At 43.0% G+C, this 21,211-nt stretch overlaps 1 protein-coding gene across 7 annotated transcripts in view; it reads left to right on the forward strand.

Annotated features, from left to right (window-relative positions):
- OTOF (otoferlin) overlaps positions 1-21,211 on the forward strand; it is a 773,648-nt gene that overhangs the window by 273,022 nt on the left and 479,415 nt on the right. For all 7 annotated transcript variants that reach the window (XM_029596247.1, XM_029596250.1, XM_029596249.1 and 4 more), the window contains exon 3: positions 9,146-9,234. In XM_029596247.1, the coding sequence (XP_029452107.1) occupies positions 9,146-9,234 (89 nt within the window). The remainder of the gene's footprint in view (positions 1-9,145; positions 9,235-21,211) is intronic.

The following is a 21,211-nucleotide window of genomic DNA, read 5'->3' on the forward strand; positions in this document are numbered from 1 at the left end:
GGAACTTTGTCTCTAGCATGTCCTGAAGTTACATTTACCCAGTCAATATTGGGGTAATTTAAATCTAATCCAAAAATTCTCTTACTTTATGATCCCACGATTAGCACAATCTAAATAAGAAACGTGGTACTGAAAGATTTTTCAATTTATAAAGCTGTATGTAAACAATGCTTATATGTATTTAGACTGTAAATTTAAGGACCACCATACCACCCATAGTGCTCACAAGTTAAAACTTGTATTTCATGCACTTCAATTGGGTCACTTTTAATCATTGGTCCGAATCAGCTAGCATCCAATATATTAGTTTTCAATGTTCAAAAGAATTGTTTTGGTTTTTTAAGCGTATATATTTAAAAACAAATGAACTTCCCTTCTGTGGCTGTCGGGGTTAATCGTCCGACACGCGCGTTTCGCAACACTGCTGCTTCAGAGACATCAGTTCAAAACTCTCCTGATCCAGCACTCCCCTTCTGATTCTTTAACGGGGGTGTACCTCAGCGATGTGGGTTTGTGCGACCGCAAAATTTCTAAGCGGGGAAATGGCGTCGGGTCTGAAAAATTGATGGACCCGCAGCATCGCACAAACCCACATCGCTGAGGTATACCCCCGTTAAAGAATCGCTGAGGTACACCCCTGTTAAAGAATCAGAAGGGGAGTGCTGGATCAGGAGAGTTTTGAACTGATGTCTCTGAAGCAGCAGTGTTGCGAAACGCGCGCGTCGGACAATTAACCCCGACAGCCACAGAAGGGAAGTTCATTTGTTTTTAAATATATACGCTTATAAAACCAAAAAAATTCTTTTGAACATTGAAAACTAATATATTGGATGCTAGCTGATTCGGACCAATGATTAAAAGTGACCCAATTGAAGTGCATGAAATACAAGTTTTAACTTGTGAGCACTATGGGTGGTATGGTGGTCCTTAAATTTACAGTCTAAATACATATAAGCATTGTTTACATACAGCTTTATAAATTGAAAAATTTTTCAGTACCATGTTTCTTATTTAGGTAATTTAAATCTCCCATTATTACTGCACTGCCAAATTGTTATCTTCCCTGATTTCTCTTAGTTTTTCATCATCTGTCTGACCATTTTGTCCAGGTGGACAGTAGTATACTCCTATCACTATACTCTTACCCAACACACTTGGGATTTCTACCTATATAGATTCTACTGAGCATTTAGTCTCTTGTATGATCTTTATCCTGTTGGACTCTATACCCTCCCAGACATAAAGTGCCACACCCCCACCAAGTTGATCCTCCCTATCATTGTGATATAATTTGTACCCTGATATAGCACTGTCCCATTGGTTATCCTCCTTCCACCAAGTCTCTGTGATGCCAATTATGTCACTCTCATCATTTGCTGCTATACACTCTAACTCTCCCATCTTACTTCTTAGACTTCTGGCATTGGCATACAGACATTTCAAAGTGTGGTTTTTGTTTGTATTAACAACCTGCTTTTCAGTTGTTTGGGATAATTCAGAAATCATTAGCTTCGGTGATTTTTTACATATAGGCATATGGACTATGTTTGCTTTTAATGGAACCTCTCTGTTGGGATGCTCTAACCCTCCTGTTTCATTAGTATCCTTCAAGAATACATTTCTCCGAACCATGCACTGCTGAGTGACTGTCGGCTTTCCCCCTTGTTCTAGTTTAAAAGCTGCTCTGTCTCCTTTTTAAAAGTTAGCGCCAGCAGCCTGGTTCCACTCTGGTTAAGGTGGAGCCCATCCTTTTGAAAAGTTTCCCCCTTCCCCAAAAGTTTCCCCAGTTCCTTGCAAAAGTGAATCCCTCTTCCCTGTACCATCATTTCATCCATGCATTGAGACTCTGGAGCTCTGCCTGCCTCTGGTGACCTGCGCGTGGAACAGGGAGCATTTAAGAAAATGCCACCCTGGAGGTTCTAGATTTCAGCTTTCTACCTAAAATCCTAAATTTGGCTTCCAGAACCTCCCTCCCACATTTTCCTATGTCGTTGGTGCCCACATGTACCACAACAGCCGGCTCCTCCCCAGCACTGTCTGTAATCCTATCTAGGTGATGCGTGAGGTCCGCCACCTTCGCACCAGGCAGGCAAGTTACCAGGTGGTCCTCATGTCCACCAGCCACCCAGCTATCTACCTTTCTAATAATTGAATCCCCAGTGTGCACCAATACTGGCAGATATGCGCGTGGCTGGGCCGGGCATGGGCCGAGCACATTTTCAGAGCAGCCCGGCTTCACGCGGATCTGCCGGTATGCGCGGAAGTGCTGGGTTATTGAGGAGGGGCGGGGCGGGGGCTGGCCAGGACAGCAGCGTGCGGAACTTACTTCTGCTCAGGAGAGCAGGTAAGTTCAGAAACAAAATAAATTAGGTTAGAGTGGATTTAGGGGTCGGGGTGGAGAGGGGAAAAGGGAGGAAATTTAGTTAGTGGGTTATGGAAGTTCCCAAAGGAGCGGACTGGGAGGGAACTGGGGAAAGGCCTGATCACGTCGCCGTGCATCGATTACAAAATGCCCCCCCCCCCACACGTACGAGTCGGCACCTGCACGCACATGCGCGCGCCAATATAAAATTGGCGCACGCATGTACGCGCAGGTTGCCAATTTTATAACATGTGCACGTTGCCGCACGCATGTTATAAAATCAGCATGTTCATGTTCTTTGTTATAAGGACAAGGAATCTCTCTGCAGTACCTGGCTGCAACTTCTCCAGACTCTCTCTTTCTCCCCCAGAGAGTTCAAATGCAGCCCCTGCTGAATGAGATCACACGTTGTCAAAACCAGAGGGATGCACTGGATCATTCCATTTCCTCAGTGAGGGATTGGATTTAAGGGCAAAAGGAAGCTACAAGTGCCACTGATCTACTTTGATTGAAAGTCCTTGCCAAACAACTCTCCTGATTAAACAATCCTAACTGTGACATCTGTTTCCACCATTGGTAGTGTGCAGTACTTTTGGACTTGAATTGGAAGTCAGCAGCTCTGTGAAAATTAATTTAACATGAGTTTCAGTGATTTGCATTTTCTAGAAAATGTTTGCAAACTAGGGCATATTTTCACAATTTCCAACTAATGAGAGCTAGCACAATGTATCACAGCAACTATGCAGGACTTCATTTATTTTTTAATAACATCTTGCATTATCTTGACCCCTCACCATTAATTGAACTCACAACCAAAACACTTCAGACAGAACAAACCAGCTATACTGATGGGAGACTTTAACCTACATGTAAACAGCGCCCGCCCTACCCACAACTGTGACATCCTTCTCACAGCACTAAACCACCTTGGCTTCAATCAGATTGTCAAAGATCCCACGCACAAAGCGGGTCATACCCTAGACCTGATCTTTCTCAATAATGGCATAACTTCGATCACCAAGCCTTCATGTGACCCGGTCCCATGGTCAGACCACCACCTTATCACTGCGGAACTTGAAATCAAAGACCAGCCTCGTCTTACCCACACAGCTACCACCATTCACTACAGGAAACCCTGCTCCATTGACAGTCTTAGTAAAATGCTCAACAAAGAACTCGACAGACTGGACCTCACAGACGCTTCAACAGCTATCAACTCCTGGATTATGATAACAAATGAGGTCGCAGATATATCCTGCCCTTCCATCACCAAATCTCTGAAACCACCACAAGCTAATAGACATCCGTGGTACACTCCAACATTAAAATCTCTTAAACAAGAACTTAGGAAAAAAGAAAACAACTGGCGCAAATCCCCATCCACCACCTCAACTCTATACTACAAATCCCACCTTAACACTTACAGACTAGCTATCCTCAAAGCCAAAAAAGATTTTTTTGCAAAAAAAATCCACAACTTCGCTTTCGACTCCAAAGCCCTATTCTCATTTGTTTCATCCCTAACTAAACCCTCTCCACCTATCATCCCAGAAGAACAAGCAGCAGACAAAGCATTGGAACTAGCGATCTTTTTCGATAACAAGATCACCAACCTCCTCAAGCCTATCTCCACCCAACATCTGACAGCAACACCTCCTAGCACCTCAACTCACAACAAAAAATACAGCCTATCATCATTCGAGACCCCATCATCCTTGGAAATTGAAAACATCCTCAATAAACTTAAACCATCCTCTCACCCATTGGACTCCATCCCCTCCAATCTCTTATTATCTACTCCCAACACCATTTCCAAAGCATTAGCAAACATCATACACTGCTCCTTAACTCAAGGAAAGGTCCCAGAACAACTCAAAATAGCCATTCTGAAACCTTTACTAAAAAAACCTAATTTGTCAACAACAGACCCTGCGAATTTCCGCCCCATCGCCAACCTACCACTAATCTCAAGAGTGATGGAAAGATTCGTCAATAAGCAACTGTCAGATTACCTGGAGGAGAACAACATACTCTCCCCCTTTCAGTTCGGTTTCAGGAAATCACAAAACACAGAAGCCTTACTAACATCACTATCTGACACCATCCTCTACAACCTTGAAAGAAAACAATCATACCTCCTCGCTCTGCTCGACCTATCCGCCGCATTCGACACAGTTAACCATACCATCCTCCTCGAGCGGCTATCAGAGATAGGAATCCAAGGGGAAGCTCACAGTTGGTTTCAATCATTCCTGGAAAATAGATTCTACAAAGTCAAGATCAACAATGCAGAATCACCTCCTATCAAATCAACCAGAGGAGTACCTCAAGGTTCATCGCTCTCCCCTACCCTTTTTAACATTTACCTGCTTCCACTCTGCCACCTACTTTCCAGCCTCAAGCTAAAGCACTATATTTTCGCTGATGACATTCAGATACTTCTTCCCATTACAGAATCACTGCAAAAAACTTGGGCTCATTGGAACAACTGCTTACTATCCATCAATTCCCTGTTATCCAGCCTGAACCTTATACTCAACACAAATAAAACAGAAATCCTCATCATCTCGCCTGACGAAAACCACACTCTCTTCAAGGCCCAAAGCACAACACAATCCACAATACCACCCATCAACCACTCACCTTCCGTCAGGGACTTAGGGGTGCGACTTGACAATCAATTCAACTTTAAATCTTTCATTCACAACACAACAAAAGAATGTTACTACAAACTTCAAGTGCTCAAAAATCTGAAACCACTTCTCCACTTCAGCGACTTCCGTTTAGTAGTTCAGTCCATAATTCTGTCCAAGTTAGACTACTGTAATTCTCTTCTGCTAGGTCTGCCAATCTCATCCATAAAACCCTTACAGATGGTACAAAACGCGGCGGCAAGGTTACTCACCAACACAAACAAAAGAGCACACATCACACCTATTCTGTTCTATCTCCACTGGCTGCCTATAAAAGCTAGAATCACCTTCAAGACTTTATCAATGATCCACAAGGATATCATGGGCAGCACACACCTAAATCTCATCTCACAACTCCGCCTTCACACATCAAAAAGACCAATTAGATATAATTACAAAGGTTCTTTACATGCTCCCCCGATTAAGACTTCACTAGCTAAACGAGCACTCTCCACAGTCGGGCCCACCCTTTGGAACTCTTTACCGCCTGATCTTCGACTAGAAACCTGCCATTTAACTTTCAAGAAAAACCTGAAAACGTGGCTCTTCCGGCAAGCCTATCCGGAATCACAGGAACACTTAGACACTGGTCAAAGAACAAAATAGTTCAACATAAAGTCCATGACTGCCCATACACCCTCAGGACCAAAACACGCCTTACCTGGACAGTTCTCTTATTATGAAAAACCCTTTCTTGTTGCTTCAGCTCGTGCTCGTCTCATAGTTATGCCATTTTAAAATGCCCACTGTCCCCTGTTTACCTTTACCAGCACATTTCATCCACCAATAATTTGCAATTAATAATACCTCTTACTCATGATATTTGACAAATGTATAGTCATTTTATTTTATATATTTATTTATATATATATATATATATATATATATATACATTTATATATATATATATATATATATCTATACATAAGATTTAATATTTATTGATCTACGTTTTATTGTTCTATTCGCCGTTTATTGTTTAATGTTATGCTGTACGCTTTAGTTCAATACTCTGTTTTATTGTTTAATGTATCGCCTTACTTGCGAAAGTTTTGTTTTATGTAAACCGTCCTGATTCGATTATGTATATCGAGAAGGTCGGTATATAAAAACTCTAAATAAATAAATAAATTATACTCCACCAATAGCAAGCCATTCGACCTGGCAGAATAGAAATTTTGAAAATGCATAAGTAATGAGTTCATCTACGTTTATAAGTGGGAAGGACATGAGACTTGCATGTTTATTTGCATTTTATAATGGTATCGGATTTGTATGGTGTATTATTTATTTGTTGTACCATGTTTTGAACACACAGATGGAACAGCATGTACTGCAATTAAACAAACTAGTATTACTTGCTAATGAATCCCAAATTGTTATTGTGGTCTATAAATGTGAATATTAGGCCTAGCAATTCAGCCTAGATAAAACTGTGATCAGCAAACATGATAAAGTTCACCATATTCAAACAGAAAGGTTTAGCCAGTTTTGTTCCCACATAGAATCTGTTTCCTAACAATGCCAGAACAAGTCACACACATCACATAGTGACCTTTCTCTCTTTTTTTCCCCTCTTAGTGAGCCTACAAAAGTATTATGGTATTTTCCAGCTGAGGATATTGAGTTTCCAGCACGGACTAGCTCTCTGCTGTTGGTCTATAACAAATTGTTTGTAGCTCAGTAATTGCCTTTCTCTGCTCCCACACTAGAAGGATTATGACTAGAACAACTAGGTAAAGATAACATTATTCCCAGCTTTCACAAGGGATTGATTTTTCAGTTCAACATGGGAATACTAGTAGGGCAACAAAAGTCACTCTACCAAGTAGGCCAAGCTGGAGAAAGAAACTGTAAGAACTCAGATTGTGGGGGGGTTGAAATGAATATGAACTGATGTCCTTTTTCAACCAAACTAAGAATTACATTGAAGAGCAAACATAAATGTGTGAGGAATCTAGTAATAGCACTGCAGGCTATTGCAGGATTCTCACAGTATTTTGTGATAAAGTTTCTGTGCTATATATAAGATGACCACATATTATTGCAATCCAAAGAGCAAACCTGCACAAATGCCAGAATTAAAACCAATAATAATTTATGTCAGACTTTAAAAAAACTGTCAGAGCTAAATATTACTTGGAAAAGTATGTGTAATATATTTAACTAGCTCCAAGTCTTCTCCACGGCAGTAAGTATCATGCAGAAATGTTGCATTTCCTTAATTGTATTCTTTTCATGTTCTCTAGCTGCCCAGAGTGTAAGATAAGATGAGATTCAGGAATATTGCGGAATAGATTGGGGGTTTGACTAGACTGGGGGCGGGGACACACACACACACACACACACACATGGGTAAAGTCAACCATGGAATATATTAAATGCTGTGATTTAAGCATATTGGAATATTCTGCTGTTTTATTTTTTTTTTATTTAACAGTTTTTATATACCGATGTTCAATAGAGATATCATATCGGTTTACAATAAACAGAGAACTACACTAAATTAGTGTTTGACACGGAATGAGAACAGATCAAAAATAAAAATAAAAAAATGTTCTGCTGTTTTTATTTTAATTTTATTATTGTATATACATTGAAATATAATTCGCCATGAGCTTTAAGGGTAGAGAGAGTAATCAATTCTAAATGAATAAATAAAATGATTAATGGTGACCACTATAAAATGAATTCTTGAAGTATACCTTCAATTTTTCCCATATTACAGTACTAAAAATTGTCTCTTCTAAATTATCAGGATATATCATGCTCAAGCTCTTTATCCCTTCCTGTTTCCATTGGCATGAGTAAAGATCTAAAACAGCCTTTGCACAATGAATATTAAGGGGGAGCCTCCAATTTAGACCATTTGATTTTGTAACATGATAGATTCAAAAACAAGGTATCAAGCTCCATTAGAAAGATTCCTATGTTATCCACATAGATAGTTAATCCACATTCAGAGTCTGCACACTAAAGTTAGTATTCATGCTAAGGCTGTTTAGCATGCATACAGCATCACATGTTATGCACTAAGGAACTGATTTTAAAAACTCTACGCACGTAAATCGGCTTACGCGCACCGGGCCTATTTTATAAAGGCCCGGCGACGCCCGTAAAGCCCTGGGTGCATCTAAGTCCCGGGGCTTTACTAAAGGGGTGGTCTGGGGGCGGGGTGGGGGAGGGACCAGAGGCCTCCGGCACAGCGCCCATTTGCCGCTGTGTCGGAGGATCGCTTGCCAGCAGGCTGCCAGCATGTGCAACTTGCGCCTGCCCGGAGTCAGGCGCAAAAGGTAAGACAAAGGTCGGGGGGGGGGGGGGTGTTTAGAGTAAGGCTGGGTGGGGAAAGGTTAGGGGAAGGGGTGGGAGGATCAGGCTAGGGGGAAGGGAACAGGGAAACCCGCGGGCGTCAGGACGTGCCAGGTGCACTAGTGTGCACCCCCTTGCGTGCGCTGACTCCCGATTTTATGGCGCGTGCATATTATAAAATCGGGCATACATGTGTGCGCCCGCCATACTTTTGAAAATCTACCTCTAAGAGCCTAGTGTACATGTTAAAGGTTTCTCTGATGGTTCTGCATAAGCATTAAAATGGGCACAGACATGCATGTATGTGAAGTAACATCAGTTGAAATTTAGTCAAAAAAAACCATAGTATACTCTTCTCCACATGCTATTTAGCACAGGCTCACTAAGGCCTAAAGTTTGACATTAACCACAGAGAATATGGTAATTTTGTGGCATGCATGCTATTTCAAGGGTTTAGCTAATGGTGTGCATTTGGGATTACTGATGGAGGAAATGGGCTGAAGTAGAAAAGATCTGAGAGGTCCTCTATTGACATCAGTCTAAGCCATTGCCAGTAGAATTTGATATATGTAGCAGTGCAGCCACAAGAATTATCATAAGAACTATTTTCAACTAGGTCTACTTTTAGTACTTAAACACAGGTAGAAAAAATGATATAGAAAGTCACAATTCATCGAGGAAATCACATAGAAAACCAGCATAATTCATAACTTAAAGTTATTGCATGGTTTGTTTGTTTTTTAACATTTGTTCTGTCTTTTTTGTGTTTGCTTCTTAATAGACTTTCCGATGGCCCATCGCCAGTAACATTGATGAAAATGAGATGCTGGAAATCCAAGTATTTAATTATAGCAAAGTCTTCACCAACAGGTAAATGTCATTTGGAGAGTTTGTCCATGGATTTACTAATGCCAGTTCCTCATAGAATATCATTTTGCACGTATGTTCAGTGGAGATGTGTGTGACACAGTTTGTGCTTGCCTCTAAACTATCCATTGTATTCACAGCTTTTGAAAGATATTTAGTTTTGTAAATGTGTTATTCTCAGCTGTCTGTGCTTGATTGTGTTATTCCTGAAGCTCATTCGTATCATTCAGCACAATTATGTCATATGTATGAGAAGAAAGACAAGGGAGGTGGTAGGTAGACCATCACTACAAGCTCTGTGATTTTTATGCAGTTTAGGTTCCTTTCTCCAGGTTTGGATCTGGTAATTAGCAGATACTTGAGAGGGCAGGATATTTCTTGTTAGTCTGGAGCAGGGCTTAATAAATGCTACCAAATACATTGCAAACTGGATTCTGGTGAATTGACAGCAGCAAGGAGGGAAATGGAGAGAGAGTGCTTTTTTCAGGACCCTGGACAGCAGCATTCCTTTTGTAACCATTGGCTAGATTAGAAGGTACCACTGCTGCTGATAGTCTTAACCAGTTGAGAAGGCTGGCATTGATAAATATACCTTTTAAAAATGCATGTGTGTGGCTAGAAAGTTTTGCATTCCTGGAAAGTAATTGTGCAGTGTTTTTCTTGAATGCTGTTTCATTGCACTGACCTGCAGTTACTGGAAATCAGTCTTCCTTTAAAATATATATATATATTCCTGATGAGAAAAAGCAGTGTTAAAGATTAGGCTTCAAGGAGGCTTTCCTCCAGCCCCCATAGCCCAAAAAGATTCTGATGTCACATGGACCATGCCTCCAGGGGAGAAGATGAATTTAATGAGGAACAAATGAGAATGCATATATTTTATGGAATAATAGGAAGAAGAAGATTTTCTGTAATCATTGTGAGGTGAAATAGCAGCTCCATGAATTGTCTGCTGCACCAGTACTGGAACAAGTCTTAAAAGCTAGGCAAAATATTTTGAATTTTAAGCTATAATATACAGGTAACCAGTGCAGCCCACCAAGAATCACAGGTCAGAGATGTCCTACAACTGCATCCAGTAATTTATTTATTTATTTAGAAATTTTTATATACCGGTATTAGTAGTGGACATCATACCGGTTTACATCTGAACAATTAAATATGGAAATTATATGTCAACAGAAAGAAATGAACTGGGATGGGGGGTAACAAAGAGCAGCTAGGAAAAATAGATTAACACTGCAACTTGATCCTTAACATAAGGATAACATGAGGATAACATAAGATAACTTGACCATGCAACTTAATCCTTAATGTAAGGAGAGCATAACATCAAAGGGGAGACACAGGGGTTAACTGCTGTGGGAGGATCTAATCTGGATAGGCTTGTTTGAATAACAGAGTTTTTAATTTCTTTTTGAATTTGATCACACATGGTTCAAGGCGCAGGTTAGGAGGCAGGGAGTTCCAGAGTGTGGGGCTAGTAATGATGTGAGCAGTCACATTTTGGACAACCTGTAGGTACCCAGATGAGCAAGGCATTGCAATAATCAAATCCAGAGGTGGTGATAATATGTACCACCTTAATAATGTCAACTTTGTACAAAAAAAGAATGTAATTGTCTCAGAAAATGCAAGTGAAGAAAACAAGATTTACAAACTTGTCTAATTTGAGAGAGAACTGTCAACAGTGATACCTAAATTATGAACTTATTTTTGAATAGGAACTGTCACATTTCCAGAAGCAAATTATCAAATGTTGGGAATCCTAGTTTTTGTAGCATTCAGACAGGTTAATCCATGACCAGTAAGTTATGCACCTCTACCAGCAGTTGGAGACAGAACAAAGCTGACATTATGGTATATATAGCGCTACACTGACATCAACCCACCAGTATTCTCTGTCTCCAGCAGATGGTGGCATGGATTTCCCTACTAGGGATTGCTTAAAAAAAATTTACTAGGAGAAAAGAAGAAGGAAATTTATTCTTCCCGATCTCCTTTGGTGATACCTTATGATCCCTTCCTCAGTCGAGTTTACTTGAGGTGAAATCTGCGATCCCTCCCTCAGTAGAGTGCCTCAGTCTGGTAGCTGGTTTTCCAGCATGGCTTAGCTATAGAGAGAGAAACAGCTGAGAGGCTAGTGGGTGCAGGAAGCCGAGTGTGGTGGTAAAGACTTTTACCCTCTCTCTCCACAGCTGGAGACCGACTCTATACTCAGCCAGGACGGGCTGAGCTCAGGTAAAGAATAAATATAAAAAAGAAGAGATAATTTTAGGGATTCCATTCCCCTTCTGGTCTCCAAGCCTTGGCACTCACTTCTGACATCTGTACCCACCTCTGAGAGAGCTTGAGGAGTCGTGGCACCTTGGAGGGTTGAGCAGCCCTTTTGGCTAGGCCCCGCTCTCAGGCTTTGCTCAGGCACTGCGTGGTAGGGTGCGGCGGTGTTCGCCCACTTTTCTATACACAAATCTACCGTGAAACAGCATTTTATGTTGGTTTCTGCTTGTGCACCCAGGTGGGGGTTCAGGTTGGCACTTACCTGGATCATGTATTAGTTACCTAAATTTTGGATGTCTGTAATGTGCGTTTATTGGATAGAGCTTGTTTTTGGGTACCCTGTCCTGGCTCGCTTGTGTGGATGTGCAGTTTGGTGTACAATTGTCAGATGCCTTTGGGAGCATGTTGCTAGTGGGTGTTTATCCATAGCGCTGACAGCAAAGAAGCCTAAGTGCCCTACCCTTTGTACTGCTTCCATATTCGGTCATCTCAGCTTGGCATCTCCTCTAATTTGTGTCAGAACTGCTTGGAGGCTCAGGGAGAGTTGACTCCAGCTGATTTTGCTGAGCCCGGTCCTTCCCAGCATGATGAAGGAATGGGACCAGAAGGGGATCTGTCTGAGGTTTTGCCTGGTTTTGGGGATCCCCTTACTGGTTTGTCAGCAGGGGAAGGCAAATCAGTAGGTGCAGGACTTCACACCCCCTGGTTTTGGTATGGATCCTTTTGCCCTTTCTAGGGTGGAATTTTTTTCAAGGGCTGCAGACCTTTCTTCAGGCACAGTCTGCTGAGTCAACCAAACCTGAGTTGAGGATCGCAGACACTAGATCCAAGCACACCTAGTGCCACAGGTAAGTGTCAGAGTACATCTAGACCTGCTGCAGGTCAGGCTGATAGGGACCCAGATGGCATGGATGATGAAGGTGATCCTTACTCCCTGGAGGAATGGGACACTCCTCCTGGCCTGGAGTCATATATAACAATATTGCGTTTCGTTTACAGAGATGAGCTACCCACTTTGATCTCCCAGACTCTGAAGATGCTGGGGATACTGGGTGCTGATTTCATGTCTGAGCCAAAGACGACTCCCATTTTAGTTTCTTTGCATAAAGCATAAGATGGACTGAACCAAATTACGGTGAAACTAGAAGATGTGGTAGGCATGATTGACAAACTGAAGAGTAGTAAATCACCTGGACCGGATGGTATACACCCCAGAGTTCTGAAGGAACTCAAAATTAAAATTTCAGATCTATTAGTAAAAATTTGTAACCTATCATTAAATTCATCCATTGTACCTGAAGACTGGAGGATAGCTAATGTAACCCCAATATTTAAAAAGGGCGATCCGGGAAACTACAGACTGGTTAGCCTGACATCAGTGCCAAGAAAAATAGTGGAAAGTGTTCTAAATATCAAAATCACAGAACATATAGAAAAACGTGGTTTAATGGAACAAAGTCAGCATGGCTTTACCCAAGGCAAGTCTTGCCTCACAATTCTGCTTCACTTTTTTGAAGGAGTTAATAAACATGTGGATAAAGGTGAACTGGTAGATGTAGTGTACTTGGATTTTCAGAAGGCGTTTGACAAAGTTCCTCATGAGAGGCTTCTAGGAAAAGTAAAAAGGCATGGGATAGGTGGTGATGTCCTTTTGTGGATTACAAACTGGCTAAAAGACAGGAAACAGACAGTAGTATTAAATGGAAAATTTTCTCAGTGGAAGGGAGTGGGCAGTGGAGTACCTCAGGGATCTGTATTGGGACACTTACTTTTCAATACATTTATAAATGATCTGGAAAGAAATACGACGAGTGAGGTAATCAAATTTGCAGATGATACAAAATTGTTCAGAGTAGTTAAATCACAAGCATATTATGATAAATTGCAGGAAGACCTTGGGAGACTGGAAAACTGGGCATTGAAATGGCAGATGAAATTTAATGTGGATAAGTGCAAGGTGATGCATATAGGGAAAAATAACCCATGCTATAGTTACACAACGTTAGGTTCTATATTAGGAGCTACCACCCAAGAAAGAGATCTAGGCGTCATAGTGGATAACACATTGAGATCGTCGGTTCAGTGTGCTGCGGCAGTCAAAAAAGCAAACAGAATGTTGGGAATTATTAGAAAAGGAATGTTGAATAAAACAAAAAATGTCATAATGCGTCTGTATCGCTCCATGGTGAGACCTTGAATACTGTGTACAATTCTGGTCTCCGCATCTCAAAAAAGATATAGTTGCGATGGAGAAGGTACAGAGAAGGGCAACCAAAATGATAAGGGGAATGCAACAGCTCCCCTATGAGGAAAGACTAAAGAGGTTAGGATTTTTCAGCTTGGAGAAGAGACAACTGAGGGGGGATATTAGAGATGTGAATTGGAACCGGAATCAGTTTGGATTCTGGTTCCGATTCACATGTGGGTTTTTTTCATCGGGCTCGATCTCGGTTTTGTTTATCGGCTGCACCCGAGCCGATAAACAAAAAACCCACCCTGACCCTTTAAAACTAATCCCTATGCTTCCCCCACCCTTCCGACCCCCCCCCCCCAAAAAACATTTTACAGGTACCTGGTGGTCCAGTGGGGGACCCGGGACCGATCTCCCGCTCCCGGGCCGTCAGCTGCCACTAATCAAAATGGTGCCGATGGCCCTTTGCCCTTACCATGTGACAGGGTATCCGTGCCATTGGCCGGCCCCTGTCACATGGAGGGAGCACTTGATGGCCGGCGCCATCTTTAAAAATGGCGTGGGCCATCCAGTGCTTCTACCATGTGACAGGGGCCGGCCAATGGCACGGATACCCTGTCGCATGGTAAGGGCAAAGGGCCATCGGCGCCATTTTGATTAGTGGCAGCCGATGGCCCAGGAGCAGGAGATCGCTCCCGGGTCCCCCACTGGACCACCAGGTACCTGTAAAATGTTTTTTGGGGGGGTCGGAAAGGTGGGGGAAGCAAAGGGATTAGTTTTAAAGGGTCGGGGTGGGTTTAGGGGTTATTTTTGTGTGCCATTTTTCCCGCCCTCCCCCAAAACGATAAGAGAACCCCCACAATCAATATCGTGGGGTTTTCCTATCGTTTTGGGGAGCCCCCGATTTCTGACGATTTTGAAAATATCGACAATATTTTCAATCGTCCGAAGCCCGATTCACATCCCTAGGGGATATGATAGAGGTGTTTAAAATCATGAGAGGTCTAGAATGGGTAGATGTGAATATGTTATTTACTCTTTCAGATAATAGAAAGACTAGAGGGAACTCCATGATGTTAGCATGTGGCACATTTAAAACTAATTGGAGAAAGTTCTTTTTTACTCCATGCACAATTAAACTCTGGAACTTGTTGCCAGAGGATGTGGTTAGTGCAGTTAGTATAGCTGTGTTTAAAAAAGGATTGGATAAGTTCTTGGAGGAGAAGTCCATTACCTGCTATTAATTAAGTTGACTAAGAAAATAGCCACTACTATTACTAGCAACAGTAACATGGAATAGACTTAGTTTTTGGGTACTTGCCAGGTTCTTATGGCCTGGATTGGCCACTGTTGGAAACAGGATGCTGGGCTTGATGGACCCTTGGTCTGACCCAGTATGGCAGGGTTCTTATGTTCTTCCCTATTATGGATGCTATTCAAGAATGGATTGATCTTGAATGGGGCACCCCAGAAGCTAATTTTAAGGGGTGACAAACCTTGAAAGCACTGTACCTCCTGGATCCAGTGATGAGAGAGAGTAATTACACTTTCCGAAAGTGGATGCGCTGATGTGTGCTGTCACCAAGCGGATGACTATCCCTGTAGAAAGGGGAGCAGCATTGATGGATGCACAGGATAGGAGAATTAATGTTATCCTTAAGCAGGCCTTGAGGCAGTGGCAATGAATTTGCAGATATCCTCTTGCTGCTCCCTGGAGGCTTGCTCTTGCTTGCTTCTCTCTCAGGAAGTTGATGAGTCTGGTTTGAATTCCAGGGCAGTGATGGAACTGGCAGCCACCTTTTTGGCAGTTGTGGGCTGCGACATGGTCTGCACTTCTGCCAGAGGGGTAGCTTCGGTGATAGCGGCCAAACCTCAGCTATGGCTGAGGAATTGGACAGCCAATACAATTTCAAAGTCTAATTTTAACAATGCTAAATAAGAACAAATACGATGTGAAATAAGAGTTAATTACAATGTTCAATACATTATTTCTAAAGTTATAATCCAGTTACTGACACAATGTTAAATAAGAACTAGATGATGTTATAATGTCCCACAAGAAGACCTCAACTTCTTGAACACAGCTACAATGTAAATCATGGTGATATTCTATATTGAACAGCTACAATGTAAACTGATGTGATATTCTATATTGAACACCGGTATATAAAAACCAATAAATAAATAATAAATAAATAATTTTATGAAATTGCCTTTTAAAGGATCACTCTTGTTTTAAGAGTGAGTTGAAAAAAAAGGTCATGCTAGGAGTTTCAAACATTTTCAACCCTACAGAGGAATGGTTTCTTAGAGGGCTCAGCTTTTGGGTAGGTCTCAGTCCTTCATCACAAACAGCCCAGACTGGGCATGGGCACGAGTGGCGATGCCTCCCAACCCCTCAATGAGGGTGTGCCAGCCCACCTCCGGGAACAGGAGATAGGGGGTCACCTGTCTCTTTTTTGTCAGAGTTGGTTTGAGATCATGTTAGACCAGTGGGTTCTGAAGGTGATAAAAAATGACTATGCTTTGGAGTTTCTTAGTATTCTTTGGGACATTTTCATGGTGTCTCCCTGCAGAAGAGACAGGTAGTGGAGTGTATGTTCTGAATGTGCAGGCCGTGATCCCAAGGCCCATGTCACAAGAAAATATGGGCCGAAATTCCATTTATTTCACTGTACCCAAGAAGGAAGCTTCCTTTTGCCCCATCCTGGATTTCAAGGGAATCAAGTGACTCGTTTCCACATGGAAACATTACACTCTGTCATAATGGCAATACAGTTGGGGGAATTTCTTACATCTCTGGATTTGTCAGAGGCATATCTGCATATTCCCATTTGGCTGGAGTATCAATGGTTTTCTGCATTTTGCTGTTTTGGGGCAACATTATCAGTTTCAAGTGCTACCCTTCAGTTTGGCCACTGCGCCCAGACCCTTCTCCAAGGTCATTGTGGTGGTAGAGGCAGTGTTGAGAAAGGATGGCATTCTGGTCCACCCATACTTAGACAATTGGCTAATTCGAGCCAAGAGCATGAAACAGAGTCTTTGGGCCTCATGCAAGGTGATCTCCTTGCTACAGGAACTAGGCTAGATGGTAAACTTGGTCAAGAGCAAACTGCAGTCATCCCAGACACTGGAGTATCTTTGTGTTCATTTCAACATGAAGCAAGGCAGGGTGTTTCTGCTGGAGATCTGCATTCAGAAACTGATGGTGCAGGTTCAACTATTGACAGAAACAACTGAGCCTTCTCAAGGGCCATACTGTAAGACAAGATAGAGTTGGATCTTCGTGAAGAATAGGCCCCTGCCATAGCAGATCCCTGTGGACTGGTAATCAGAGAGGAGAGTCCACCAAAAGCTTCTACAGATCTGCATACCACAGCTTCCTGGGCCAATTTGGCGTCACTAGAAGCACCAACCCTGTGTGTCTCTCAATCCTCTCCACAAAGACTATTCTGCCTCCCTCGAGTATATAACCTCTACTCCTCCCATGTAGCCTCCCCTGTTTGGCTCTGAACTCTGCCACCCACCCAATTCCCCCAAAATTCCCTCCTGCACAGATCCCCCTATATCTCCCTGCCCTTAGACCCACCCTTACCCACTATAGTTGCTGGGTTCCGAATTGGGCAGGACAGTTCTCCAGGTGCTCTTTCCCTGCCACGCTGAAATTCAAAATAGCATCAGTTGACACAAGGCTCCCTGTTGCCACTCAAATGCAGGTCAAAGATGAGTCTCAGGTCAGCTGATGTCAAATAGAATTTTAGTGCTAATGGGGCAAGAGTGATTGGGCATTGCTTCTGCCCCTGAAGTCCCAAGATTGCCCTGGGATAAGGAGGGGATCCAGTGGGGGTTTAGGAAGCTCTGCGAGGCTGGTATCTGCAGAATGGGGGCATACATCTTTGAAAGTTGGTTGGGGTGTTTCATTTCTTTACAGAGGTAGGGCTAGCAAGGGGAGGATCTGCATGTTAATAGAGGAAACTAAAAATAGGGGCGTGTGCTAGGGGCAGAATTATACAGGAGAGGGAGATCTGCATGGGGGTTGTTTGCTGGGAGGGGGAGGTGCTCTTGCTGCCCCAAAGGCTTCGGTAGATGTATTAGCCTAGGGATGCTCTCAGGTGGGAAGTTAACGTCATCTCTTGAAATGTCATTAACTTTCAGAAGCTTATTGCAGATCACAAAGTATATTGTAATCTGCAGGAAGCTCTTTAATATTAAGGAGCTAATTTGCAAGCATTTGCATATGACATTGCTATTTAATTTTCCCATTCAGCCAAATTTTTGAGTGGTATCCATATTTGTTTTACTTTATAACATTTATATACCACTTCCTCAAACCACCAGGAGCATCCGAGGCACTTTACAACATATTAAGAACTACACCACAATTAAAATGCTTCAGCAAACATGCCATATAAAATGACATTGACAGTAGCATTACCGATCACATGCGTTAATATGTTTTTACCATGCATGAAATACTGAATTTGGCATTTAATACACTTTGGACGCAATGGGGAAGATTTTCAAATCCGATTTTGGAGCGGCCTTGGAGGGAACAGAGGCAGGCTGCTCGGCTCGGTGCACGCAGGTTGCACAATTGTGCACCCCCTGCGCGCGCCGACCCTGTATTTTATAACATTCGTGCGGCAGCGCGTGCGTGTTATAAAATCGGGCATAGATTTGTTCGCGTTGGGTTGCGCGAACAAATCTGCGCCCTCGCGTAAGTTTAAAGATTTGCCCCAATATGTGAGAATTTCAAATCAGATGCCATTTTATTATCATGATCATTTTAAGGTTCAAAAGAAATTGTGATGGAGGAACACAGAAAATCAAGTGGAGCTGAGCTTGTTTTTGTACTTTAATTACCCCCCTCCCCCAAAAAAAGAAACATCTGCCCTTTCATTAGTCCATTGATTTAATAGGGACAAAATCAGACCTCTGACTTAAGTTATAATTACAGATCAATTATTTTGGTGAAACATCTTTGTGTAAATGTCTGTGTAATGAGACACAACAGAATGTCCACTAAAGGAGCCCAAATTAGAATGTTAAGGATGAGTTCATTAAATTGCTTACTTTCATGATTCTGGCATACAGATCACCTTCCATTATCTCTTCACAGGGAAAGATATTTAAAATGCCCCAGACAGTTCTGATCAAATATCTCTGCTAGGGAATCTTGAGGTAATGCCACAGCATGAGGATTGCTTTAATAGGCCTGATGTATTAAGGTGCGCGCAGCAGAGCACAGTTTTCCCAGCAGCTATGCGAACACTTTTATTTTTGTGAACAAACTATACTTCAGATGCAGTGAGGACCTTAGCACACAAAAAATGTACAAATAAAACTGTGCATAATTCCTTGGTGCCCTCACATGGCATTAACTATTACCTCCAGCGCAGAGAGATGCGCCTGGCGTAATTCAAGTTTTCCTAGCGCTGGAAATTTTACTCCTGATCAAAGATGGAGTGAGGTTTCCGACACTGGTAATAGTCTATGGGCAGAAGCAGGCGTTTTGGTGCCGGGACCTGCAGTTGAGATTTATGTGCAGAAAACATGTGTTGTGCACACACAGCATGTTTTCTGCATGTAAATACGATTTATGTGCACAAAAATGTTTTCTGCCCCCAAAGTATTTTTATGCACATAAATATTCTATGCATACAAAACAAGCATAAATCATGTTTCGCATATAGCGGGAGTGGACAACGTATAGGCGGACTTTCTCAGCCGACAAAACTTGGATCCCGGAGAGTGAGAGCTCTCGCAGCAGGCGATGCGGATAATAGTACGGCGATGGGGGACACCGCACGTAGACCTAATGACAACCGCCGGAAATGCAAAGGCCGCCCGCTTCTTCAGCCGCAGGCGGGAGCGCGGCGCCGAGGGCGTGGACGTGCTGGTCCTGCCCTGGCCACGCCACTGTCTCCTATATGTTTTCCCACCGTGGCCCCTCGTGGGCAAGGTCATCCGCAGGATAGGGACACACCAAGGGCCGGTGATCCTTGTGGCGCCAGAGTGGCCCCGATGACCGTGGTTCACGGATCTGCGCAATTTGACGGTGGAGGGTCCCCTTCGTCTTGGTCAGCTGCCACGTCTTCTACGCCAGGGACCAATATTTTTCAAGGAGGCAGATCGCTTCTGTCTTGCGGCCTGGCTTTTGAGAGGCGTCAGTTGAGGAGGTGCAGTTATCCGGAGCCGGTTATTTCAACGCTACTGAAAGCACATAAGATGTCCACCTCTGTTACCTATGTTCGAGTCTGGAAGGTCTTTGAGGATTGGTGTGGAGGCCTCACAGGCTGGGGAGCGGTCTGTCGGGACAGCTCAATCCAGGGTCAATGGACCGAGGAACAGTCGAAGTGGCCCATCAACCGCTTGGAGACCAGGGCAGTCCGTCTGGTGTTACAGGGTTTCTTCCCCATAGTACGCCATCAAGCAGTCAGGAGTCAGTGTTTTATGCACATAAAACATGATTTTTGTGAACATAAATCCCATCTGAGAGACTCCTCCCCACTTGAGTTAAAATGTGCGAGTAGCCTGTGCTGAACACAGTTTAACTCAGATTTGTGTGCATATTTTTATGCTGGGTACCCACAAAGGTAACAAACAATAAAGTTACAAAACAATTCCCAACAATGTAAAGTCAAACAAAGTACAAGGGAATCACTAATACAGTGAAAAATGCTTTATTAGATACAATATGCTTGAGTTTCTTAAACTTAATTATAGTACATATTAAAGATCATCCCGCCCAAACATAGTTTACACTGCACATCAATACATAAATCACACACATATATCTTTCATACCTACAAGCACTAATTCATAGGGATGTGAATCGTTTTTTGACGATTTAAAATATCGTCCGATATATTTTAAATCGTCAAAAAATCGTTAGGGCCACGATACAATACCAATTTCCCCGATTTATTGTTAAAAAATTGTAAATCGGGGGAAGGGGGAGGGCAGGAAAACCGGCACACTAAACCCCCCTAAAACCCACCCCGACCCTTTAAATTAAATCCCCCACCCTCCCGAACCCCCCCCCCCCCAATGCTTTAAATTACCTGGGGATCCGGCGGTGGTCCAGAACGGCGGCGGTCCGGAACGTTTTCGTACGGAAAATGGCGCCGGCAGGAGATCGACTGCAGGAGGTCGTTCAGCGGGGGTTCCGGACCGCCGCTGAACGACCTCCTGCACTCGATCTCCTGCCGGCGCCATTTTCCGTACGAAAACGATTCGCGGCAAGAAATCGCTCCCGGAACCCCGCTGGACTCCCAGGAAACTTTTGGCCAGCTTGGGGGGGCCTCCTGACCCCCACAAGACTTGCCAAAAGTCCAGCGGGGGTCCGGAACGACCTCCTCCGTCGAATTGTTTTTGTCTATGGCCGCCGCCATTTTGCGGCGGCCATTTTGAAAAATGGCGCCGGCTGAAGACAACACGATTCTATTGATGGGGGCCGTTCCGGACCGCCGCCGTTCTGGACCACCGCCGGATCCCCAGGTAATTTAA

This window comes from Rhinatrema bivittatum, chromosome 3 (genome assembly GCF_901001135.1).
Source record: "Rhinatrema bivittatum chromosome 3, aRhiBiv1.1, whole genome shotgun sequence".
Classification (NCBI taxonomy): domain Eukaryota; kingdom Metazoa; phylum Chordata; class Amphibia; order Gymnophiona; family Rhinatrematidae; genus Rhinatrema; species Rhinatrema bivittatum.